The sequence below is a fragment of the Mustela nigripes genome, chromosome 2, assembly GCF_022355385.1.
Source record: "Mustela nigripes isolate SB6536 chromosome 2, MUSNIG.SB6536, whole genome shotgun sequence".
Taxonomy (NCBI): domain Eukaryota; kingdom Metazoa; phylum Chordata; class Mammalia; order Carnivora; family Mustelidae; genus Mustela; species Mustela nigripes.
This window is the reverse complement of record NC_081558.1, coordinates 99,369,808-99,394,574: the sequence shown is the minus strand read 5'-3', so window position 1 is coordinate 99,394,574 and position 24,767 is coordinate 99,369,808. Positions and strand designations below refer to the sequence as shown.

The following is a 24,767-nucleotide window of genomic DNA, read 5'->3' as shown; positions in this document are numbered from 1 at the left end:
AAAAAAAAAAAAAAAAAAAAAAAAGAACAAGAGGCAATACCAAAGGCCAGGGACCTAATCAATACAGACATTGGTAATATGTTAGATCTAGAATTCAGAGTGACAATTCTCAAGGTGCTAGCTGGGCTCAAAAAAGCCATAGAAGATATTAGAGAAATCCTGTCTGGAGAAATAAAAGCCCTTCCTGGAGAAATAAAAGAACTAAAATCTAAACAAGTTGAAATAAAAAAAGCTATTAATGAGGTGCAATAAAAAACGGAGGCTCTTACTGCTAGGCTAAATGAGGCAGAAGAGAGAATTAGTGATATAGAAGACCAAATGACAGAGAATAGAGAAGCTGAGCAAAAGAGAGACAAATAACTACTGGACCACAAGGGGAGAATTCAAGAGATAAGTGATACTATAGGATTAAACAACATTAGAATAATTGGGATTCCAGAAGAAGAAGGGGGGGAGCAGAAGATATATTGGAGAGAATTATTGTAGAGAATTTCCCTAATATGGCAAAGGAAACAAGCATCAAAATCCAGGAGGTGTGAAGAACCCCCTTCAAAATCAATTAAGAATAGGTCCACACCCGGGGCGCCTGGGTGGCTCAGTGGGTTAAGCCGCTGCCTTCGGCTCAGGTCATGATCTCGGGGTCCCGGGATCGAGTCCCACATCGGGCTCTCTGCTCAGCAGGGAGCCTGCTTCCTCCTCTCTCTCTCTCTCTGCCTGCCTCTCTGCCTACTTGTGATCTCTGTCTGTCAAAAAAAAAAAAAAAAAGAATAGGTCCACACCCTGTCATCTAATAGTAAAATTCATAAGTCTTAGCAACAGAGAGAAAATCCTGAAAGCAGCCCAGGACAAGAAGTCTGTAACATACAATGGTAAAAATATTAGATTGGCAACAGATTTTTCCACAGAGACCTGGCAGGCCAGAAAGGACTGGCATGATATATTCAGAGCAGTAAATGAGAAAAACATGCAACCAAGAATACTATATCCAGCTAGGCTATCATTGAAAATAGAAGGAGAGATAAAAAGCTTCCAGGACAAACAAAAACATAAAGAATTTGCAAACACCAAACCAGCCCTACAGGAAATATTGAAAGGGGTCCTCTAAGCAAAGAGAGACCCTAAAAGAAGTAGATCAGAAAGGAACAGAGACAATATACAGTAACAGTCACCTTACAGGCAATATAATGGCACTAAATTCATCTCTCTCAATAGTTACCCTGAATGTAAATGGGCTAAATGCCCCAATCAAAAGATACACGGTATTAGAATGGATAAAAAAAAAAAAAGACCATCAATATGCTGTCTACAAGAAACTCATTTTAGACCCAAAGACACCTCCGGATTTAAAGTGAGGGGGTGGAAAACAATTTACCATGCTAATGGACACCAAAAGAGAGCTGAGGTGACAATTTTTTTTTAAGATTAATTAGATTTTAAGCCAAAGACTCTAATCAGAGATGAGGAAGGACACTATATCATACTCAAAGGGTCTGTCTAACAAGAAGATATAACAACTTTAAATACCTATGCCCCTAACATGGGAGCAGACAACTATATAAACCAATTAATAACAATCAAAGAAACACATGGACAATAACACAATAATAGTAGGGAACTTTAACACTCCCCTCAGTGAAATGGACAGATCATCTAAGCAAAAGATCAACAAGGAAATAAAGGCCTTAAATGACATATTGGACCAGATGGACATCACAGATATATACAGAACATTCCATCCCAAAGCAACAGAATACACATTCTTCTCTAGTGCACATGGAACATTCTCCAGAATAGATCACATCCTGAGTCATAAATCAGGTCTCAACCAGTATCAAAATATTGGGATGATTCCCTGCATATTTTCAGACCACAATGCTCTGAAGCTAGAACTCAATCACAAGAGGAAATTTGGAAAGAGCCCAAATACATGGAGACTAAAGAGCATCATTCTAAAGAATAAATGGGTCAATCAGGAAATTAAAGAAGAATTGAAAAAATTCATGGAAACAAGTGATAATGAAAACACAATGGTTCAAAATCTGTGGGACACAACAAAGGAGCTCTGGAGAGGAAAATATATAGCAATCCAAGCCTTTCTCAAGGAACTAGAAAGGTCGGGGTGCCTGGGTGGCTCAGTGGGTTAGGTCATGATCATGATCATGGTTCAGGTCATGATCCCGACTCAGGTCATGATCCCAGCATCCTGGGATTGAGCCCCAGCGTCCTGGGATCAAGCCACGCATTGGGCTCTCTGCTCAGCAGGGAGCCTGCTTCCTCTCTCTCTCCCTGCCTCTCTGCCTACTTGTAATCTCTGTCTGTCAAATAGATAAATAAAATCTTTAAAAAAAAAAAAAGGAAACAAGAAAGGTCTCAAATACACAACCTAAGCCTATACCTAAAGGAGCTGGAGTAAGAACAACAAAGAAAGTTAAAACCAGCAGGAGAAGAGAAATGATAAAGATCAGTGCAGAAATCAATGAAATAGAAACCAAAAAAACAATAGAACAAATCAAGGAATCTAGGAGTTGGTTCTTTGAAAGAATTAATAAGATTGATAACCCCCTGGCCAGACTTATCAAAAAGAAAAGAGAAAGGACCCAAACAAATACAATCATGAATTAAAGAGGAGAGATCACAACCAACACCAAAGAAATGGAAACAATGATAAGAACATATTATGAGCAAATATATGCCAGCAAATTTGACAATCTGGAAGAAATGGATGCATTCCTAGAGCCATATAAACTACCAAAACTGGACCAGGAAGAAAAAGAAAACCTGAACAGCCCCATTAGCACTAAGGAGATTGAAGCTGTCATCAAAAATCTCCCAACAAACAAGAGCCCAGGGCCAGATGGCTTCACAGGGAAATTCTACCAAACATTTAAAAAAGAATTAGTTCCTATTCTCCGGAAACTGTTATAAAAAATAGAAATGGAAGGAAAACTTCCAAACTCATTTTATGAGGCCAGCATTACCTTGATCCCAAAATCAGACAAGGATCCCATCAAAAAAAGAATTACAGACCAATATCCTTGATGAACATAAATGCAAAAATTCTCACCAAAATACTGGCCAATAGGATCCAACAGTACATGAAAAGGATTATTCACCACGACCAAGTGGGATTTATTACAGGGCTGCAAGTTTGGTTCAACATCTGTGAATCAATCAATGTGATACAATACATTAAGAAAAGAAAGAACAAGAACCATATGATACTCTCAATAGATGTTGAAAAATCATTTGACAAAGTACAGCGTCCTTTCCTGATCAAAACTCTGCAAAGTATAGGGATAGAGGGTACATACCTCAATAACATCAAAGCCATCTATGAAAAAGCCACCGCAAATATCACTCTCAATGGAGAAAAACTGAGAGCTTTTCCACCAAGGTCGGGAACATGGCAGGAATGTCCATTATCACCACTGCTATTCAACATAGTACTAGAAGTCCTAGCCTCAGCAATCAGAAAACAAAAAGAAATTAAAGGAATCCAAATCAGCAAAGAAGAAGTCAAACTATCACTCCTTGCAGATTATATGATACTATGTGTGGAAATCCAAAAGACTCCACTCCAAAACTGCTAGAACTTGTACAGGAATTTAGTAAAGTGTCAGGATCTGAAATCAATGCACAGAAATCAGTTGCATTTCTTTAAACCAACAGTACAGAAGAAAGAGAAATTAAGGAGTCAATCCCATTTACAATTGCACCCAAAACTATAAAATACCTAGGAATAAACCTAACCAAAGAGGTAAAGAATCTATACTCAGAAAACTATAAAATACTCATGAAAGAAATTGAGGAAGACACGAAGAAATGGAAAAATGTTCCATGCTCCTGGATTGGAAGAACAAATATTGTGAAAATGTCTATTCTACCTAAAGCAATCTATACATTAAATGCATTCCCTATCAAAATCCCATCCATTTTATTTCAAAGAAATGGAACAAACAATCCTAAAATGTACATGGAACCAGAAAAGACCTCGAATAGCCAAAGGAATATTGAAAAAGAAAGCCGAAGTTGGTGGCATCACAATTCCGGACTTCAAGCTCTATTACAAAGCTATCATCATCAAGACAGCATGGTACTGGCATAAAAACAGACATATAGATCAATGGAACAGATTAAAGAGCCCAGAAATAGACCCTCAACTCTATGGTCAACTAATCTTCAACAAAGCAGGAATGAATGTCCAATGGAAAAAAGACAGCCTCTTCAATAAATGGTGTTGGGAAAATTGGACAGCCACATGCAGAAAAATAAAATTGGACGATTTCCTTACACCACACACGAAAATAGACTCAAAATGGATGAAGGACCTCAGTGTGAGAAAGGAATCCAGCAGAATGCTTGAGGAGAACACAGGAAGCAACCTCTTCAACCTCAACCGCAGCAACGTCTTCCTAGGAACATTGCCAAAGGCAACGGAAGCAAGGGCAAAAATGAACTATTGGGATTTCATCAAGATCAAAAGCTTTTGCACAGCAAAGGAAACAGTTGACAAAACCAAAAGGCAACTGACAGAATGGGAGAAGATATTTGCAAACGACATATCAGATAAAGGGCTAGTGTCCAGAATCTATAAAGAACTTAGCAAATTCAACACCCAAAGAACAAATAATCCAATCAAGAAATGGGCAGAAGACATGAACAGACATTTCTTCAAAGAAGACCTCCAGATGGCCAACAGACACACGAAAAAATGTTCCACATCACTTGGCATCAGGGAAATACAAATCAAAACCACAATGAGATATCACCTCACACCAGTCAGAATGGCTAAAATCAATAAGTCAAGAAACGACAGATGTTGGTGAGGATACAGAAAAAGGGGAACCCTCCTACACTGTTGGTGAGAATGCAAGCTGGTGCAGCCACTCTGGAAAACGGTATGGAGGTTCCTCAAAAAGTTGAAAATAGAGCTACCCTATGACACAGCCATTGCACTACTGGGTATTTACCCTAAAGATACAAATGTAGTAATCCGAAGGGGCACATGCACCCGAATGTTTATAGCAGTAATGTCTAGAATAGCCAAACTATGGAAAGAACCTAGATGTCCATCAACAGATGAATGGATAAAGAAGAAATGGTGTATACTATGGAATACTATGCAGCCATCAAACCCCCCAAATCTTGCCATTTGCAACAATGTGGATGGAACTAGAGGGTATCATGCTAAGCGAAATAAGTCAGTCAGAGAAAGACAGTTATCATATGATCTGTCTGATATGAGGAATCTGAGAGGCAGGGCAGGGGGTCATGGGGGGCAGGGAGGGGAAAAATGAAACAAGATGGGACTAGGGAGGGAGACAAACCATAAGAGACTCTCAATCTCACAAAACAAAGTGAGGGTTCCTGGGGTTGGGGGGTAGAGATAGGGTGGCTGGGTTATGGACATTGGGGAGGGTATGTGTTGTGGTGAGTCCTGTAAATTGTGTAACACTGATGGTTCACAGACCTGTACACCTGAAGCAAATAATACAATATATGTTAATTAAAAATAAAATAAATAAACAAATGAATAAAACATTAAAAAAAAAGACATACAGGGACGCCTGGGTGGCTCAGAGGGTTAAGGCCTCTGCTTTTGGCTCAGGTCATGATCTCAGGGTCCTGGGATCGAGCCCCGCATTGGGCTCTCTGCTCCTCGGAGAGCCTGCTTCCTCCTCTCTCTCTGCCTGCCTCTCTGCCTACTTGTGGTCTCTGTCTGTCAAATAAACAAATAAAATATTTTTTAAAAAAGGCATACGATGAAAACTTCAAAACAATGATAAAAGAAATTAAAGATAAAAATAAATGCAAACACATCCCATGTTCATGGATTGAAATACTTAATATTATTAAGATTTCAATATTATCCAAAGAGTTTTACAGCTTAATCCCTATCATAATCCCAGTGACAGTTCTTGCAGAAATAGAAAATCTTCCTAAAATTCATATGGAATCTCAAGGGATGCTGAATAACCAATACTACCTTTTTACATTTTTTTAAAGATTTTATTTACTTATCTGACAGACAGAGATCACAAGCAGGAAGAGAGGCAGGCAGAGCAAGAAAGGGGAAGCAGTCTCCCTACTGAGCAGAGAGCCTGATGTGGGGCTCAATCCCAGGACCCTGAGATCATGACCTGAGCCAAAGGCAGAGGCTTAACCCACTGAGCCATCCAAGCACCCCAACCAATACTATCTTGAAAGAGAACAAAAGGGGCGCCTGGGTGGCTCAGTGGGTTAAACCTCTACCTTTGGCTCAGGTCATGATCCCAGGGTCCTGGGATCAAGCCCTGCATCAGGCTCTCTGCTCAGTGGGGAGCCTGCTTCCCTCTCTCTCTTTGCCTGCCTCTCTGCCTGCTTGTGATCTTTCTCTCTGTCAAATAAATAAATAAAATCTTAAAAAAAAAAAAAAAAGAAAGAGAACAAAAAAGCTGGATGATTCACCCTTCCTGATTTGAAACTTATTAGAATGCTACTGTAATAAAGACAATGTGGTACTGGGATAATGGCAAATATACAGACCAATGGAATTGATAGTCTAGAAATAAACCCTCACATATATCATCAAATGATTTTTGACAATGGACCATTCAATGGAGAAAGGACAGTTTCCTGAATAAATAATGCTGGGAAAATTGGATAGCTACATGCATAAGAATCAAGTTGGAGCCTTACCTGACAGCATCCACAAAAACTAAAAATAAATCAAAGATCTAAATATAAGATTTAAAACTATACAAATCTTGGAAGAAAACCTAAGGCAAAATTTCATGGCATTGGCTTTGCCATTGATTTCTTAGAATTGACACTAAAGACACAGGCAATAAGAGACAATGGACAAAGAGAAAACTTCATGAAAGTAAGTTTTGTATATCAAAAGACAATAATATCAAGAGAGTAAAAAGACAACCCAAAGAATAGGAGAAAATATTTGCAAATCATATATTTGATAAGATATTCATGTACAGAATATGTAGAAAACTCCAGAACTCATCAACAAAACTACAAACAACCCAGTTAAAAAATGGGCAAAGAACTGTCGGTGGGTATGCAAACTGTGTAGGCACTCTGGAGAATATGGAGGGTCCTCAAAAAGTTAAAAATAGAACCACCCTACAACCCAGCTATGGCACTACTAGGCATTTACTCAAGGATACAAACAGTGATCGAAAAGGACAACTGCACCTCGATTTTTTTTTTTTAAAGATTTTATTTATTTGTCAGAGAGAGAGGGAGAGAGAGCGAGTACAGGCGGACAGAATGGCAGGCAGAGGCAGAGGGAGAAGCAGGCTCCCTGCCGAGCAAGGAGCCCGATGCGGGACTCGATCCCAGGACGCTGGGATCATGACCTGAGCCGAAGGCAGCTGCTTAACCAACTGAGCCACCCAGGAGTCCCTGCACCTCGATTTTTAAAAAATTTCCTTTTTAAAGATTATTTATTTATTTGAGAGAGAGAGAGAGAGAGAGATACAGTCATGGGGAGGGGCGGGGTGGGAGAGAAGCAGACTCCCCATGATTGGGGAGCCTGATGCAGCTCGATCCCAGGACCCTGGGATCATGACCTGGGCAGAGACCAAATGCTTAACTGACTGAATCACCCAAGTTTCTCTGCACCCTGATGTTTATAGCAGTATTATCAACAATAGCCAAACTATGGAAAGAGCCCAAACGTCCATTTATTGATGAATGGATAAAGAAGAGGTGGTGTATATACACAATGGAATATGACTCAGCCATCAAAAAGAATGAAATCTTGCCATTTGCATCAATGTGGATGGAGCTTGAGTGTATTATGCTAAGCGAAATAAGTCAGTCGGAGAAAGACAAATACCATACAATCTCACTCATATGTGGAATTTAAGAAAGAAAACAGATGACCATATGGGAAGGAGGTGAAAGGAGAGAGGGAAACAAACCATAAGAGACTCTTAACAATAGAGAACGAAGTGAGGGTTGATGGAGGGATGTGGGTGGGGAATAGGCTAGATGGGTGATGGGTATTAAAGTAGGCACTTGCGGCAGACGGCGGGTTCTCCGAGCGGCGCGCGGCCGCTCTCCTCGGCTCCGGGATGATCGGCCAGAAGACCCTCTACTCCTTTTTCTCTCCCACCCCCGCCGGGAAGCGACGTGCCCGCAGTCCCGAGCCGGCCGACCCGGGGACCGGCGTGGCGGCGGTGGCTGAGGAGAGCCGGGATGCGGCGGCAAGTCCCCCCAAGAAGGCCCGGGCCGGGCAGGAGGACTCCGGCACGCCGCCCTCCTCGCCGCTGAGCCCCGAGCAGTTGATCCGTATCCAGAGGAACAAGGCCGCCGCCCTGCTCAGACTCTCCGCGCGCAACGTGCCAGGGGGTTTCGGTGAGAGTTGGAAGAAGCCGCTCAACGCGGAGTTCGGGAAACCGTATTTCATCAAGCTAATGGGATTTGTCGCGGAAGAAAGAAAACATTACACTGTTTATCCACCCCCATCCACTGTTTATCTTCACGTGGACCCAGATGTGTGACATAAGACATGTGAAGGTTGTCATCCTGGGACAGGATCCGTATCATGGACCCAACCAAGCCCATGGGCTCTACTTTAGTGTTCAAAGACCCGTTCCACCGCCACCCAGTTTGGAGAACATTTATAAAGAGCTGTCTACAGACATAGAGGGTTTCGTTCATCCTGGTCACGGAGATTTATCTGGGTGGGCCAAGCAAGGTGTTCTCTTACTCAATGCTGTCCTCACCGTCCGGGCACACCAGGCTAATTCTCACAAGGAGAGAGGTTGGGAGCAGTTCACTGATGCGGTCGTATCCTGGCTAAATCAGAACTCCACTGGCCTGGTCTTTTTGCTCTGGGGCTCTTACACTCAGAAGAAAGGCAGTGCCATTGACAGGAAACGCCACCATGTGCTACAGACAGCCCACCCCTCCCCATTGTCGGTGTACAGAAGGTTCTTTGGATGTAGACATTTCTCTAAAACCAATGAGCTGCTGCAGAAGTCTGGCAAGGAGCCCATCAACTGGAAGGACCTGTGACTCTGATCTGAAGGGCTGTCTCTGGGCAGTTCTCTGGAAGCTATCAAAGTATTTGCTAGGAGTGACCGCATGACCCAGACAGAAGCCTTCAGGGCTCTCTACCCTGGCTGGGACTATGTGGCTGTCTTTGCAACATGGCTTTGGCCTAAAACCTGCTGTCACCGTGTTTGGGGGGGGCGGTCAAATACAGAGACAACTTCTGTCACCTTATGGTGGAAGGGGACGGGGGACAGAAGCACCTCTTGGTACAGTCAGCTGCTATTTGTTTTTTACCTGGCGGGTTAGACTTTTGGTTAAAGGTATCAGGTGTGTTTATCTAGAAAGTCCCCCTCCCCTCCCCCGCCAATGCCCTGCCTGGCATTCCAGTTCTTGGCCAAGTACATCTGTTCCCTCCATCCTTTCCTGAGCCCTCAGGCCCCCACTCCTGAAGGAAGCAGGACAGTTTGCAAGTGCCTAGAAATTGAAGAATGCTGTGTGAGTCTTCACAGACAAGCAGAGGGAAATGAGCTGGGGCTTATTTTTATAGTTAATCCTCTGGGTGTTTCTAGGAGTGAGCAGTGGAAATTGAAAGGGGAAATTTTTACTTTTTTTTTTTTTAAGCGAGAAAATGCTTTTCTCCTAGGTTTTTAAGGCAGCACAGACTGCCAAAGGCTGTTTTCTATGGACTGAAATCACGTGGGGATTTTTTTTTCCCCCTGCAACACTGGTGAATTTCGCTGTTTTAGAAATATGCAGTTGTATATATATATATTTTGTAATTTCCTATTGGGGAGACAATCTTCCTTAGGTCTGCACCTCCATCCTAGATCCTGTTGGGGATGCTGTTATGTTAGCCGGGGAAAGAGTTAACCGAGTTTGGGAATAAAAGATTGTTGAAGTTTCAAAAAAATAAAAAATAAAAAATAAAGTAGGCACTTGCGATGAGCACTGGGTGTTCTACGTAAGTGATGAATCACTGAATTCTACTCCAGAAATCAATATTGCACTGTATGTTAACTAAAATTTAAGCTTAAAAAAATGGGCAAAGGACTTGAATAGAAATTTCTCCAAAGAAGATACACAAATGACCAATAAGCACATGAAAAGATATTCAACATTACTAATCATTAGGGAAATGCAAATCAAAATTACAATGAGATACCATCTCACACCCACTAGGATGGCTATCATCAAAAACAAACAACAACAACAGAAACAAATGGAAAATAAGTGTTAGGGAGAATGTGGAGAAATTGGAACTTTATCACTGTTAGTGGGAATATATAAAATAATATAGTCATGTGGAAAAGAGTATGGTGATTCCTCAAAAAATTAAATAGAATTACCATATGATCCTGCAATTCTGAGTATATTCCCCTCAAAATTGAAAGCAGTGTCTGGCAGAGATAATAGTATACCCATGTTCACAGCCACAATATTTACAATAGCTAAAATGTGGAAGCAACTTAAATGTCCATCAACAGATAAATACATAAACAAACAAATGTGGTATATACATACAATGAAATATTAAAAAGGAAGGGAATTTTGACATATGCTATAAGATGGATGAACTTTGGGAGACAAATGAAATAAGCCTATCACAAAGGATAATATTCTATGTTCTTGTGGTTTGGTGGGTTTTTTTTTTTTTTTTTTAGTTATTTATTTGACAGAGAAAGAGCATAAGCAGGGGGAATGGCAGGCAGAGGGAGAGGAAGAAGCAGTGGGCTTGGGGCTCTAACCCAGGACTACACCCCAGGACCTAGGGGACATGGCTGGAGTCCAAGGTAGATGCTTAACCAACTGAGCCATCTAGGTGCCCCTGTATGATCTTGTTTATATGAGATACTTGATCAAAATCACTGAGACAGGATGTAGAAGAGTGGTTGCCAGAGGCTTCCCAGGAGTTGGGGGGTTAATGGGTATGCAGTTTGACTTTCAGAAGATGAAAACAGTTCAGGAGATGATGGTGGTGATGGTTGCACAACACTATGAATGTATTTAGCACCACTGAATTGTGCACTTAAGTTTTTGTTTGTTTGTTTGTTTTTGTTTTATTTGACAGAGATCTCAGGTAGGCAGAGAGGCAGGCAGAGACAGAAAGGAGGAAGTAGGCTCCTTGCTGAGCAGAGAGCCCTATGCCACACGGGGCTCCATCCCAGGACCCTGGGATCATGACCTGAACCGAAGGCAGAGGATTTAAGCCACTGAGCCACCCAGGCGACCCTGAATTGTGTACTTAAAAATGGCTAAGATGTGTATTTTATGTTTTGTATATTTTACCACAATAAAACAAAGTTGAGAAAACAAGAACAAAAACACTGGAAGAGAAAACCTTAACTAAAAAAGAGCAGGGGGACGCCTGGGTGGCTCAGTGGGTTAAGCCTCTGCCTTCAGCTCAGATCATGATCTCAGGGTCCTGCATCAGGCTCTCTGCTCAGCAGGGAGCCTGCTTCCTCCCCAACTTCTCTCTCTTCTCTGCCTGCTTCTCTGCCTACTTGTGATCTCTGTCAAATGAATAAATAAAATCTTTAAAATAAATAAATAAATAAATAAATAATAAAAAAGAGGGGGGTAAAAGGAAAAACCAAAAAGCAGACAAACAAAAACACAAGGAGGAGCACAAACTTCCAAGCAGTGGGGAAATGGTACATCAGGCAGCCATTTTGTAATTGTAAATTACTGAGAAGCCATGTTGATATTAAAACTCTCATGTTATAATAATATGCATCATATCAATATACTTAAACATATATACACAGTTGGGAAAAATCTAGAACGCACCGAACTGCTGAGAGTGGTACTCTCTGAGATTATGGGTGATTTTTCAGTTCTGACCTTTATTTTCTAAAATAAGCATGTATTAAGAAAAATCATTGTAAGTTTCTAAAAATCAAGTCAATTTAGAAGAAACTTTGCAATCTCAAGTAACTATGTTAAATACTTAATAGGAGAGGGATGAAGAAGGGAGAGTCTAATTCAATACAAAGCTAGATTTATTAAATGCCTTGTTTCCCCAAATCGGTATGCTTTTAGTTTTTGGATTTTTATTTTCATTGTAACTAAGGCTTTGAAAACATAGCTCTTCTTCCTAATAAAAATATAATCAGTTGGGTTATTTAATTTCTCCCCAATTTGATTTAAAACATTAACCCAAAACTCCATGCCTTAAACACCAAAGACTAATTCCCATTAAAAACCGTGAAGCATGCTAATACAGGAACACGGAGTCATTCTTCATTAACAGTAATTACCTCGATTGGAGAGTAAATAACTATGCATGGAAGTAAAACAAAAATCCCAATTAATGAGCACCGTTCTGAGTTCAAGGGCCACAGTGAATAATTTTTAAATTGCCATCAGAATTACGCAAAGATCACCAAACAGGATTTTTAAATTTTTATTTATTTATTTTGTGTGTGTTATGTTAGTCATCTACGGCATATCATTAGTTTTTGATATAGTGTTCCAGGATTCATTGATTTTTATTGACTATCAAAAACAAAGTCATTAATGGGGCACCTGGATGGCTCAGTGGGTTAAGGCTCCGCCTTTGGCCCAGGACATGTTCTCAGGGTTCTGGAATGGAGTCCCGCATCTGGCCCTCTGCTCAGAGGGGAGCCTGCTTCCTCCTCTCTCTGGGCCTGCTGCTCTGCCTACTTGTGATCTCTCTGTCAAATAAATAAATTCTTAAAAAAAAAAAAAAAAAAAACCAAAGTCATTCAAAATGGCACACAAAACAGAGCAGAACCAATTCCTTTTCAAACCTATCAGCCCTCTCCCTTAGCCCCTTCCTCCGACCCTGGAGAGCCCTTGTGGCCATTTCCCCTAAGTCGTTCAGGGCAGCGCTCGGGCACCAGAAGCCCTCACAACAGGGCAGCGAACTTGGTTCTTTCAGACCCCTGGCTCTCTCACTCCGCGCCCCCTCCGGATGGCCCCGCCCCCAAGCTCGGGCCCGGCCCCGCTCCGCCCTCCAGCCCGGCCGCCCCGCCCCGCCCTCCCCGTTAGCGTTCTGTGGGCTTTTCCCACACTCTCTGCCTGTGTGTGACGAGCTGGCTGCTGGGAGGGGTCTATTGCGCACGCCTAGAGCGCTGTGCTGGGAGTACTGGAGAGGCGTCCGCCCGCAGTCCAGAAACTATGAGGCGTGGCATTCGGCGGGCTCCTTCCCGGAAGCGGAAGCTTGGGGGGCGGGCCAAAGGGGGCCGGGAGTCCGCGGCGGTTAATTCCTTTTATCGAGCGGCTTTACTTCCCTCCGGTTGGGCTTCTTTGAGGCTGCGAGAAATGGTCAGGTCCGGATCTCGATCGGGCCAGGTGAGGGCTGCGAATCTGAGGCGTCCGCCATAGGGGTAGAGAGGGACTGAGGGGGTTCTAGTGCCAGGAAAAGTGCAAAACTCTGAACAAAAGTAAAAACAAAGACTGTGTGGCGGCATTTAAAAATTCTGAGAAGGGGGAGTTGGGCGGACACCCAATCTTAACATCCTAATACCGCCGTTCTGTCCATAGACCTATATTCTGTTTTGATCGTAGTAGCCCTCCAGAGTGCTGGCTGTGGGGTGGGACGCGGGTTCGAGTCCAGCCTCCGCCCTGGGTGGGGTGACTTAACCTGTGAAGGCTCAGTACGCTGTCGCATCAAATCCAGGTTCTCGGCTTTTCCACCTAGTGCCGCCATTAGCCGGCCCTCCGGCACAATTGCTGGTATTTTACCGCTAGTAAAAACCAACGACTCCCAGTTAGTGTCCGCGCCTTCAGCCTTACCTCTCTCAAATGCACACCCCTCGTTGTAAGTAAATGATGCGCTTTTCTGCTTAAAAATAGACATGAACACTTCGATTTCGAGGTAGAAAGATATGTTCTTCGACCTGTCAGCATAGCCGTTTTTTGATCCCGCCAGTGCATTCCTTACCAGACCCCGCCTCCATCCCAAAAGTATCCAGCACTGATCACCTGTTTGTTCTGCGACGTCCTGGATGCCCCGCGCTCCCTTATGCTTCCATGCCTTTGCAGTTTCTTTTCTGTCCTGTCTCGAATGCCCTTCTGTTCCTGGTACTTCCACTCTCCATCTCCTCCTCAGTTCAAGGGCCGCTTATAGAAGGCTTGCCTAGCACTCGCACATCCCCGTTGTTTGGGTTCTCCTTGCCGTCCCTTTCGTGCTTGGTGCTAACCATAATCAAACTGCTTTTCAGGCTAGTCCGCCTCCCTTGCTACACAATTGACCTCTATATCCTTAAGGCTTAGGACAGCACCTGACATATAGTAGATTTTCAGGTAATGAATCAACTATTTCTCACAGAGACTCACTCCCTAGAGTGATCTTACTCCTCTTTAAATATTATCCACCTCTCTGTTTTTTTTTTTTTTAAATCTCCCTTCATTTATCAACTCGCCTATAATGCTGTCTTCTCCATTATGTGAATCTTAAACGCTTTTTTTCAAGACCTGACTCAAGACTTTCTTGAGGATCACCTTTATAGATCTTTCTTTTATACTGAGTGAACTCAGAGTATGGGAAGTCAGAAAAGGGGAGAAAACATGGTTTTTATAATCATGGTCACCTACAGATTTCAAGTTCCAATTCTGCCACTACTGTGGTAGTGATATTAAGCAAAGTACTTTTTACTTCTCTAAGCCTCCTTTCCTTTAGCTATAAAATAGGTGTAAATAGGTATCATTCTGTCTCAAAGAATTTGGGAGATTAAATGAGAGAAACTTGTAAAAGCATCTGTTTCACTCTTGGGAAAAAATTTGGTCCCCTTAAAACATTTTGCAACCATATTAACAATAAAAATAGCTTACATTTAGGTTGCACTTGTGTGACAGATGCTACTGTTAAGTATTTTTACATAATACACATAATTCATAGTTCACAAAATTAATATTTGTAATAGCTTTATGAGGTAGATACTATTATCATCTCCACTTTATAGATGAGGAAATTGAGGGATGAAGAGTTAAAATAATTTTCCTACAGTTACAAAACTCTTTAGCTGTGCAGCAGGATTCAGACCCACAAAGCTGGTGCCAGAGTCCATTCTTTTATATATTACACTATATTTAATCAGATGTATGACTTTAAACAAGCCTCCTTTCTGAAATTTAGGTTCCTACTTCACAGAAATAATAAGTCATGAAAGACTTAGGGATATTCTAAATTATTCCACAAATGTAATTTTATCTTGTACTTATTGTAGGAGATACAACTTCTAAGAAATGCTTATATTTTTCTCAAATAGCAGAGACGAATAGCTTAATGATAATACCCAGTGGAAGTAAATGTGAGATAAAGCAAAATGATTGTCTCATGCATTGTGATTTGGGGTACTCCTTTTGGAGAATATTTTTGTAATTTTTATCAAGGGCTATTAAATGAATAATGGCCTTTCATCAAATAAATAAGCTTTTAATCCTGACTATGAAAAGGCTTTTTTTCTGTATATTTGAAGGTTTATCTCAGGCTTGTTTTCCAGTTGTGAAATTGTGAAAAATATGAAGCAAACCAAGGACATGTTATGTTACTTCCACTCAAGGAAATACTTGGTGCTTGGTGCTAACCATAATCAAACTGCTTTTCAGGTTAGAGGTGATGCCAATCTGTCTACCCCCTTTACTACACAATTTATATCCTCAAGGCTTAGGACAGCCTTAAAAATTTTGAAGGGCTAATATGGAAACATTTAAAAATAAAACCATAAGATTTACTTTTTTGTAACTACCTAGTCATGACTAAGTTAATCATACATCATGAAAAAAGATTGGAAGTCCCAGGAGGAATACCTAGTGCCTAGATCTTGGTTTCTAAATATCATCGTCCACTAAAGAACCACAACTTCATGGAGGAATGGTCAATTCCACGGCTGAAGCAGGAAAATTAAAAAGATGAGCCTGGATACATCATAATAAAAAGCATCTGCAGAGTAAAGGAAACAACAGAGTGAAAGGGCAACTTACATGGAGTGGGGAAAAAAGATTTGTAAACCCTCTGTCTACTAAAGGTTTAATATCCAATCTATATCAGGAACTCCTGCAACTCAGTAACAAAAAGCCAGATAACCTGATTAAAAAATGAGCAAAAGACTCAAATAGACTTTTCTCCAAAGAAGAAGTATAAAAGGCCAGTAAGCACATGAAGAGATTTCAGCATTGCTAGTCATTAGGAAAATGCAAATCAAAACCATAATGAGGTATCACTTCACACCTTTTAGGATGGCAGTTCTCATTGGCAACGATGTAGAGAAATTGGAACCCTTATAAACTGTTGATGAAAATATAAAATGGTGCAGCTGCTATAAAAAATAGCATGACGGTTCCTCAACAAGTTAAAAATACACCTCAAATGATCCAGAAATTCTACTCCAGGGTTTTTATACAAAAGAATATGATCTTAGAGAGATATTTGCACTTCTTTGTTCATTGCAGCATTATTCACAGTAGCCAAGATGTGAAGGCAACCTAAATGTCTATTGATGGATAAATGGATGAAAAAAATGTGCTATATACCTACAATGGAATATTATTCAGCATTAAAAAGAAAAATCCTGCCATATGCAAAATGGGTGAACCTTGAGGATATTATACTAAGTGAAATAAGCTGATCAAAAGGACAGATACTGCATTATTCCACTTATATAAGGGATCTAAGATAGTCATAATCATAGATGCAGAGAGCAGAATGGTAGATGCCAGAGGCTGGAGATGGGGGGAATTGGGGAGTTGCTACTCAACAGGTATAAAGTTTCAGTTATGCAAGCAAGATAAATAAGTTCTAGAGATCTGCTCTACAACATCATGCCTATAATTAACTGTATGGTATCGTGCACTTAAAAATTTGTAAAGAAAATAGAGCTCATGTTAAGTGTTCTTACGACAGTGGAAAAAACAAAAAAATCAAAGGATGAACCCAGAACACCTTGTTGCAGAAAATAAGGAATTACTCAAAAAATAATGGGAACATGTTAAAATGATAGAAGAACCAGTTTGAAAAGACTACCACTGATGGAATCTGGGACAATTGGAACATCAAAATATTTTATTTTTTAAAGATTTTATTTATTTATTTGACAGAGAGAGAGAGAGAGATCACAAGTAGGCAGAGAGGCAGGCAGAGAGAGAGTAGGAAGCAGGCGCCCTGCTGAGCAGAGAGCCCAATGCTGGGCTTGATCCCACGACCCTGAGATCATGACCTGAGCCAAAGGCAGAGTCTTAACCCACTGAGCCACCCAGGCACCCCACGTCAAAATATTTTATTTTTTATTTTTTAAAGATTTTATTTATTTATTTGACAGAGATCAGAGGTAGGCAGAGGCAGGCAGAGAGAGGAGGAAGCAGGCTCCCTGCTGAGCAGAGAGCCCGATGCGGGGCTCGATCCCAGGACCCTGGGATCATGACCTGAGCCGAAGGCAGAGGCTTAACCCACTGAGCCACCCAGGCACCCCACATCAAAATATTTTAAATAATGATAATGGATCATAATCCACTGAATAAAATAAGAATCAATAAGTCCAAACTAACAAACAATGAAGGAAAAGTGCTTACCTAGAGTTGAATGCCAACTAAGAAATGTAGAAGGAATGATGTTAGACAAGTCACCATTTCACAAACAGGTGGATTAAGGCAAGAATCATCAATGGGTGCTAAAACTACTGGGTGAAAGTCTAATGATTAGGAAGGTTGCATAATCTCAAAGTATCTGCCCATTAAATGCTTAATACAAAGGTAAAAATAGTAACCTTACAGAGAAGAACCTGGCAGACACCATCTTAAATAACAAAGTTTACATCACCAGTGATAGGACAAACATACCATATGCTTACTCATTTACTAAGACGGACAAAACTTCACTTTTGTGGTATTTCTGGCAAAAATGTCCAACCTGAATCTAATCATGAGGGAAAATCAGATAAGTCTAAATGTCCAGAGGGACATTCTGCAACATAATTGGTTTGTACTCTTTAAGTATGTGAAGCTTATAAAAGACAATGATTGAAAAGGAACTATTCCAGATTAAAGAAGACCATTGAGGTGTGACAATTCAATGCAACATAGGATCCTGCATTGTACATGGACTAGCATTATTTTCGATAAAGGACAGTATTGGAATAATTGGCAAGATGTGAATAATAAGGTCAATGGTTTATAATATGGTATCAATATTAATTTCCTGGTTTTGATAATTATACTGTGGTTATATAAGAGATTTGTTCTTGGGAAATATTTAGGAATAAATATTTAATATCATACCTGCAACTTACCCTGCTATGGTTCAGAAAAACAATAATACTATATATATATTTTACTTATTGTATATATTGTGTTACTATATATATTTTGAGAGAACATGGCAGATATAGTGAAATAGCAACAGTTGGGGAATCTTGGTAAAGTGTATACAGAAATTCTTTGTACTGTTATTTCAGAATAAAAATTGCCAAAAAAAGCTTTGATGGGAATGTGCCAATATGATAGTTACTTGGTGTTGCAGGGTGCTTTTATCCTGAGTAATTTTCATTGCCTTGTTTTCTGTAATATAACCTCATGTGTGTTTTTTGGAGAAATATGTAATCCTACAGTTAGGCCATATGTTTACCTGTGTATACATTTTAAAAATTTTTTGAAATATAATAATTACGGTAGTTATTGCTGGACTTGGTTCAGAACATTGCAGCATGCAGCACCATGGTTTGGAATTATGTTATGATTCTGCCCAGAACACCAACATACGTGTGTACCAAAGGGAAGGACCCTAATGGTGTCCTGCAGGGATCAGCAGAGTAATGCTACATAGGGTCTTATTTCCTACAGTTTTGGGTCTCTTTGCTGGCCTTATGACCCCATCATATCCCAGGTTATCTCAAAGAGAAGTATAACTCTATTCACCCAATTTTTTATTATTTTTTTTAAAGATTTTATTTATTTATTTGACAGAGAGAGATCACAAGTAGGCAGAGAGGCAGGCAGAGAGAGAGGAGGAAGCAGGCTCCCTGCTGAGCAGAGAGCCCGATGTGGGACTCGATCCCAGGACTCTGAAATCATGACCTGAGCCGAAGGCAGCGGCTTAACCCACTGAGCCACCCAGGCGCCCCTCTATTCACCCAATTTTTAAAATGTGTTCTCAGTTGCATATAACTACAGATAGTTTAGTAGTTACTACTCAAAGCTTTCTTGGGATGAAATATTAAACATGTCAGGAAAAACCATAAATGTAACTGCCAACAGTAACTACTTTCGAAGGGTGAAATGAGGGAGTGAGTAGAGAATTTAACTCACCTTTTAAAAATTATATTTATGGACCCCTGGGTGGCTCAGTTGGTCAAGCGTCTGCCTTTGGCTCAGGTCATGATCCCGTTGAGTCCCACATTGTACTCCTTGCTCAGCAGGGAGCCTGTGCTTCCCCCTGCTTGTGCTCTCTCTCTCTCTCTGGCAAATAAATAAATAAAGTCTTTTGAAAATTATATTTTAAATAGAGACTATAGTTACCATGGAAAGTTTTCTTTCTTGCGCTGTCCCCTAGATTCTGTTTCCCTCCCCAGAGACAGACACCATGAACTTTTACTTGCCTAACTTTCAAGAAATTGGATGCATGTTAAAGCAAGGGCATTTTTTTTCTTTCTCATACACAAAGGTAGCCCATTTATTTTACTTTTAATTATAATAATGATTTAAAATTATTAATATTTAAAAATAATAAAATTGTTTTTAAAAATACTATTATATGAGTTTGAAAAGAAAGTAACAGAATGAGTTGTAGATAAAGAGTTTTCATGGGCTGGTCTTGTCAGGAATTCTAAATAATGTGGATAAATAGAATCAGAGTTATGAACTCTGTGATATATGTTGAATTAACTTTATATTTTGAAGACTGGGGAATGTAGAACATGTTCAGAGATTGAGTATCGTCCAAACTTAGAGTAGTAGATACTTCTGGTTAAGATAATACCTCAACTTCATTTTCAGCTTACACAGACTTGAGGAACAAATATATGTGCTGTTCTCTTGGCAAACAATTTATTAATCAATTTGTTAATAAGAGTTCAATTGTAATGGATTTATAGGATATAGTACATTTATAAAATTAATAACATGCTATATACATGTGGAATATTGTTCAGTCTTAGAAAGAAAGGAAATTTTGACACTTGCTCTAAGACACTAGGTGAAGTAAAATAAGCTAGTCACAAAAGGAAAAATACTGTATGATTCCACTTATTTAAACTTCCTAGAGTAGTCAGATTCATAGAGACAGCAATTAGAAGAGTGGTTCTATGGGCCTAGGGGCAGGATGGAGTGTAATGTTGGTTGTACAGTGTGAATGTATTTAATGCCATGGAACTGTACATTAAAAAATGGCTACAATGGTAATTTTTTTTTTTTTAGATTTTATTTATTTGGGAGAGAGTGAGAGAGAGGATGAGAGGGGAGAAGGTCAGAGGGAAAAGCAGACTCCATGGAGCTGGGAGCCCAGTGCAGGACTCGATCCTGGGACTCCAGGATCATGACCTGAGCTGAAGGCAGTTGCTTAACCAACTGAGCCACCCAGGCGCCCTATAATGGTAAATTTTATGTCACGTTTTTACCACAAAAAGAAAGGAAACAACATTTCAGGTTTTGTCAAGACAGTCTACTAAGAATATATTAGAACAATATTTGTATATTTACTATAATATAATGCATTATATCATAGGTGTTGTCTTCAGGAAAACACACTGGACCTGCTAAATTAACAAATGGAAAGAAAGGGTAAGTACTTAAAGAAGATTACAACTCCAGAAAGTCTCAAGAAGCTTTTCAGTCTTTGGACTGCACTAAATTTTGCCTATCCCAGAAAAATAGATGGGTCTCTACCATCACAAACTCTGGGGAGGAACCTTCCATATTTCTACTCATGTTGCTCATTTTAGTTAAACAATTCTTATAATCATTATAAAATCCTATATAAATCCATTTTATTTATATAGGATTTTATATCCAACTTTTGCTGGGAAGAAAATATACTACTTATTAATATATTTTGGAAAAAATTTTTGTAGTATTTGTGAAAATATTAATGAACTTATTTTCTAGGACCAATTTAAGAAAGATATCACGTTTTAATGCAGATTCTGGCTATGCTATCCATTCTGATTCAGAAAGTCAGGTAAGATTAAACTGAATAGATACAATATACATTATTTTAATTAATCTTCAGATAAAAGCTAAGAAGTGGGAATAAAAATTCAGAGGTAAATTATTGAAGGTTTTTGCTTTAAAATATGTTTTCTGCCAATAATAAGTTGAATCTGAAAAAAGAAATTTTAAAACTACACGATTTGTTGTTTTTTTTCCTCCTGTACTAAAATTTCATCTGTGCTTTTCTAAATGACTTTCTCCTTACAGACTGAAACTGTACAAGGGCTTGATGGTTGTGCTTCTTTGCTGCGGGACATTTTGAGAAATGAAGATTCAGGTTTTTTAATTTTTTAAATACCTCTTTGCTAATCACTTTTTCTCAAATAATTCTCTTAATGCAAATGAATTTTTGTTTTAATTATTAATAGGTTCAGAAACAGCATGTTCAGAAAATAGATTTAATCCCAGATCCTTAGAAGGCAAAAGATTTGGAGCTAAAAAGAAAGGACATGAAAAACATATTCCTTCAGGAGTCCGGAAGGAAATTTGTAAGTATTTTTTCTCTTTTTTGTTTAAATATGATCTCTGGGGCTCCTGGCTGACTCAGTCAGTGGAGCGTGTGACTCTTGATCTTGGAGTCATGAATTTGAGCCCCATGTTGGGTATAGAGATTACTTTAAAAATAAACAAAATCTTAAAAATACATATGATCTTTAATTCTGAGGGTTTTGATAAATTATTGAGAGTATGCAGTTGGTCTTTCATTTTAATAATATGTGGTTATTCAGGTTAGTATGTGTGTGTTATGCTTGTCTATCTCTAGTCCACTTCTTTTTTTTTTTTTTTTTCCTTAAGATTTTATTTATTTATTTGACAGACAGAGATCACAAGTAGGCAGAGAGGCAGGCAAAGAGAGAATAGGAAGCAGGCTCCCTGCTAAGCAGAGAGGCCGATGCGGGGCTTGATCCCAGGACCTGAGACCTGGGATCCTGACCTGAGCCAAAGGCAGAGGCTTTAACCCACTGAGCCACCCAGGTACCCCTCTAGTCCACTTCTAACTGCATACTTTGTTTACCATCACTTTCCTAAGAAGAAAAGTGGAAAAAGTGATTGACCGCGTTTTGTAGAATAAAGGGTTCAAACTCAGAATGACATTTAGAAGGTATATATAGAGTTATCTTTGTTTTCCTCGCCACTTAATTTGATAATTAATCACAAATTTGTTGTTTTGTGCATACTTAGAGATACTAATTGTTCTAAAGTCATTTTATGTGTATATATTGTAAGTAGTTTTATTACTCTACTTTAAATGCCAGGTTAAGATTTTGTCTGAGGGCCCAATGTGTAGATTAAGTACACTTTTATTCTTGCTCCCAAAGCTCTGCTTTTTGTTTAATGGTCCAAGTATCAAAATCATTACAGAGTATCCTGTCTCTCTTATTCTTTTTTCCCCTAAGAGCATGGTGAGAGGAGCAAGGTGAGTTTTATTGGATTGTAGAAATAACATCCTTAACGAGGGGTCTTGTAACTGAAGGAGAGATTTTACAAATACGATTTAATAGAGATTTTAAAGCCATGGTATAGATAATTTTTGACTGGAGAACATACACAATTCATTAACTACTTTTAAAAGAGAATTTGAGGTAATTTTCTTTAGGGGCTGAGAGCGGTAAAGCCCTTCTATAAAGTATACAATAAATTGAGCTACTTCTCAGAGTCTTTTCTTTCCTTAATAAGGTAAAAGTTTTTGAAGAATCATGTTTCAAGGATTTGTTTTCTCTTCTTCCATATTAGTATCTTCAAATAGTAAGAAACATATACCTAATGAAGCTTCTGCTGGAAGTGAGAGAGGCTCATCAGATATACCACAAAATTGGTCTTTGCAAGATCATTATAGAATGTATTCACCGATAATATACCAAGCCCTGTGTGAGCATGTGCAAACTCAAATGTCACTGATGAATAACTTGGCTTCAAAGAACAACCCTAATGGAATTCCTGCTGTACCTTGCCACACCATGTCTGATTCTGGTTAGTATGAATGATATTTTTAAAAGCATGAATATGAACTCTAATAAGTTGCCTACTTATTGTTAAAGTAGTATGAGATGTGATAACTTTTTCTCCCTCTTACTTTTTAGAGTCTCAGGCAACTCTACATTCTAGTTATGGCTTATCTACCTCCACCCCAGTCCAGTTACTTCAGCATCCATCCTGCCCTCCAGTGGTTCATTCTGTGGGTACAGTTTATGCATTATGCAAGTAATTATTTGCTTTAAGAAATCATCACCTTAAGAGAGAAAATTGTATTTATTGATTGGATCATAATGCATTATTTTTTCAATCTTTTTTATTTGAAGATTTTATTTATTTATTTGACAGACAGAGATCACAAGTAGGCAGAGAGGCAGGCGGGGAGGTAGGGGAGAGCAGGTTGCCTCCTGAGCAAAGAGCCCGATGTACCCTGGGATCATGACCTGAGCTGAAGGCAGAGGCTTAACCCACTGAGCCACTCAGGCGCCCCTCAAATCATTTTTTACCAGAAAAATTTTACCCATTTATGAAGGATCATGGTAAGGGTGGGAAAGGGAGAAAGATCAGCAGGAAAAAGAAATCACGCATACTTACCACTTAAGCATATTTGCTGTTAACAAATTGATAGAGCACTTGCCAATCATTTAATTCTCTGGTTTTGTTTTCTTGTTTTTATTTAAGGTTTTTGTTTTTTTTTTTTTAAGATTTTATTTATTTGAGAGAGAGATCACAAGTAGGCAGAGAGGCAGGCAAAGAGAGAGGGGAAGCCAGGATCAGGATTCCTGCCAAGCAAAGAGCCCGATGCGGGGGGCCGATCCCAGGACTCCGAGACCATGACCTGAGCCAAAGGCAGAGGGTCAACCCACTGAGCCACCCAGGTGCCCCTAAGTTTGCTTTCTTTTAAAAATACAGTCATAAGGACACCTGGGTGGCTTAGTTGGTTAAGTGTCTGAGTTGGTTAAGTGTCCATGATCCCAGGGTCCTGGGGTTGTGCCCCATGTTGGGCTTCCTGCTCAATGGGGAGCCTGCTTCTCCCTCTCCCTCTGCAACTCCCCCTACTTGTACTCTCTCTGTCAAATAAATAAATAAAATCTTTTAAAATGGTATATAGTCATAATTAAATTATACTGTTTCATGTGCTACCTTTTTTCCTTACATTTTATTGTAAACATGTTTCTCAATTAATATATACCTTTTATAAATTTTTAATATGTTAATAGTCTAGCGGATATACTATAGTCCATGTAACTACTCCCCTATGGTAGGATGTTTAAGTAACAGTTTTTTACTACCATAACATTTCTGTAAACATGTTTGTGCAAAAGCTTTTTGTATGTTTGAACCTATTTTCTTGCAGTGCAATTTCCCAAAGTGGAAGTTTCTTTTAGTCCCAAGGTATTGATTTTTGATGTCCTTAAAACATGTGTGATATTTGCAAATAGTTTATTTTAGTCATGGCTTTATAATATTCTTGTATTGCAGAGTGAACTAGTTAACAAGCTTTAAAAAACTAGAATATTGTGTTCAGGGGAAATCCAGCTTACTCACTGGTAAGCTGTAACTCCCATCTTGCAAAAGTTATTTTCTAATATTTCTGGTTTGGGTTTATTGTAGTTAATGCCTACAAGTCGGTG

At 39.5% G+C, this 24,767-nt stretch overlaps 2 protein-coding genes across 5 annotated transcripts in view; both read left to right on the top strand.

Annotated features, from left to right (window-relative positions):
* The first annotated feature begins 8,021 nt into the window (after positions 1 to 8,021).
* Positions 8,022 to 9,182, top strand: LOC132010014 (uracil-DNA glycosylase-like). The gene is given in 2 exon segments (XM_059388003.1): positions 8,022 to 8,477; positions 8,479 to 9,182. Coding segments are annotated over 2 exon segments (945 nt in total). The 5' UTR covers positions 8,022 to 8,072; the 3' UTR covers positions 9,019 to 9,182.
* A 3,995-nt stretch (positions 9,183 to 13,177) lies between these two features.
* Positions 13,178 to 24,767, top strand: part of CCDC14 (coiled-coil domain containing 14) — a 49,013-nt gene continuing 37,423 nt past the window's right edge. The window contains exons 1-8 of one of the 4 annotated variants that reach the window (XM_059391091.1): positions 13,227 to 13,311; positions 20,368 to 20,543; positions 20,675 to 20,730; positions 21,055 to 21,127; positions 21,367 to 21,436; positions 21,528 to 21,647; positions 22,894 to 23,130; positions 23,241 to 23,335. In XM_059391091.1, coding sequence (XP_059247074.1) covers positions 20,541 to 20,543; positions 20,675 to 20,730; positions 21,055 to 21,127; positions 21,367 to 21,436; positions 21,528 to 21,647; positions 22,894 to 23,130; positions 23,241 to 23,335 — 654 coding nt within the window. In that variant the 5' untranslated portion in view covers positions 13,227 to 13,311; positions 20,368 to 20,540. Of the gene's footprint in view, positions 13,312 to 20,367; positions 20,544 to 20,674; positions 20,731 to 21,054; positions 21,128 to 21,366; positions 21,437 to 21,527; positions 21,648 to 22,893; positions 23,131 to 23,240; positions 23,336 to 24,767 lie in introns of those variants that run through there. The other 3 variants (XM_059391093.1, XM_059391090.1, XM_059391092.1) reach the window with 3 other exon arrangements.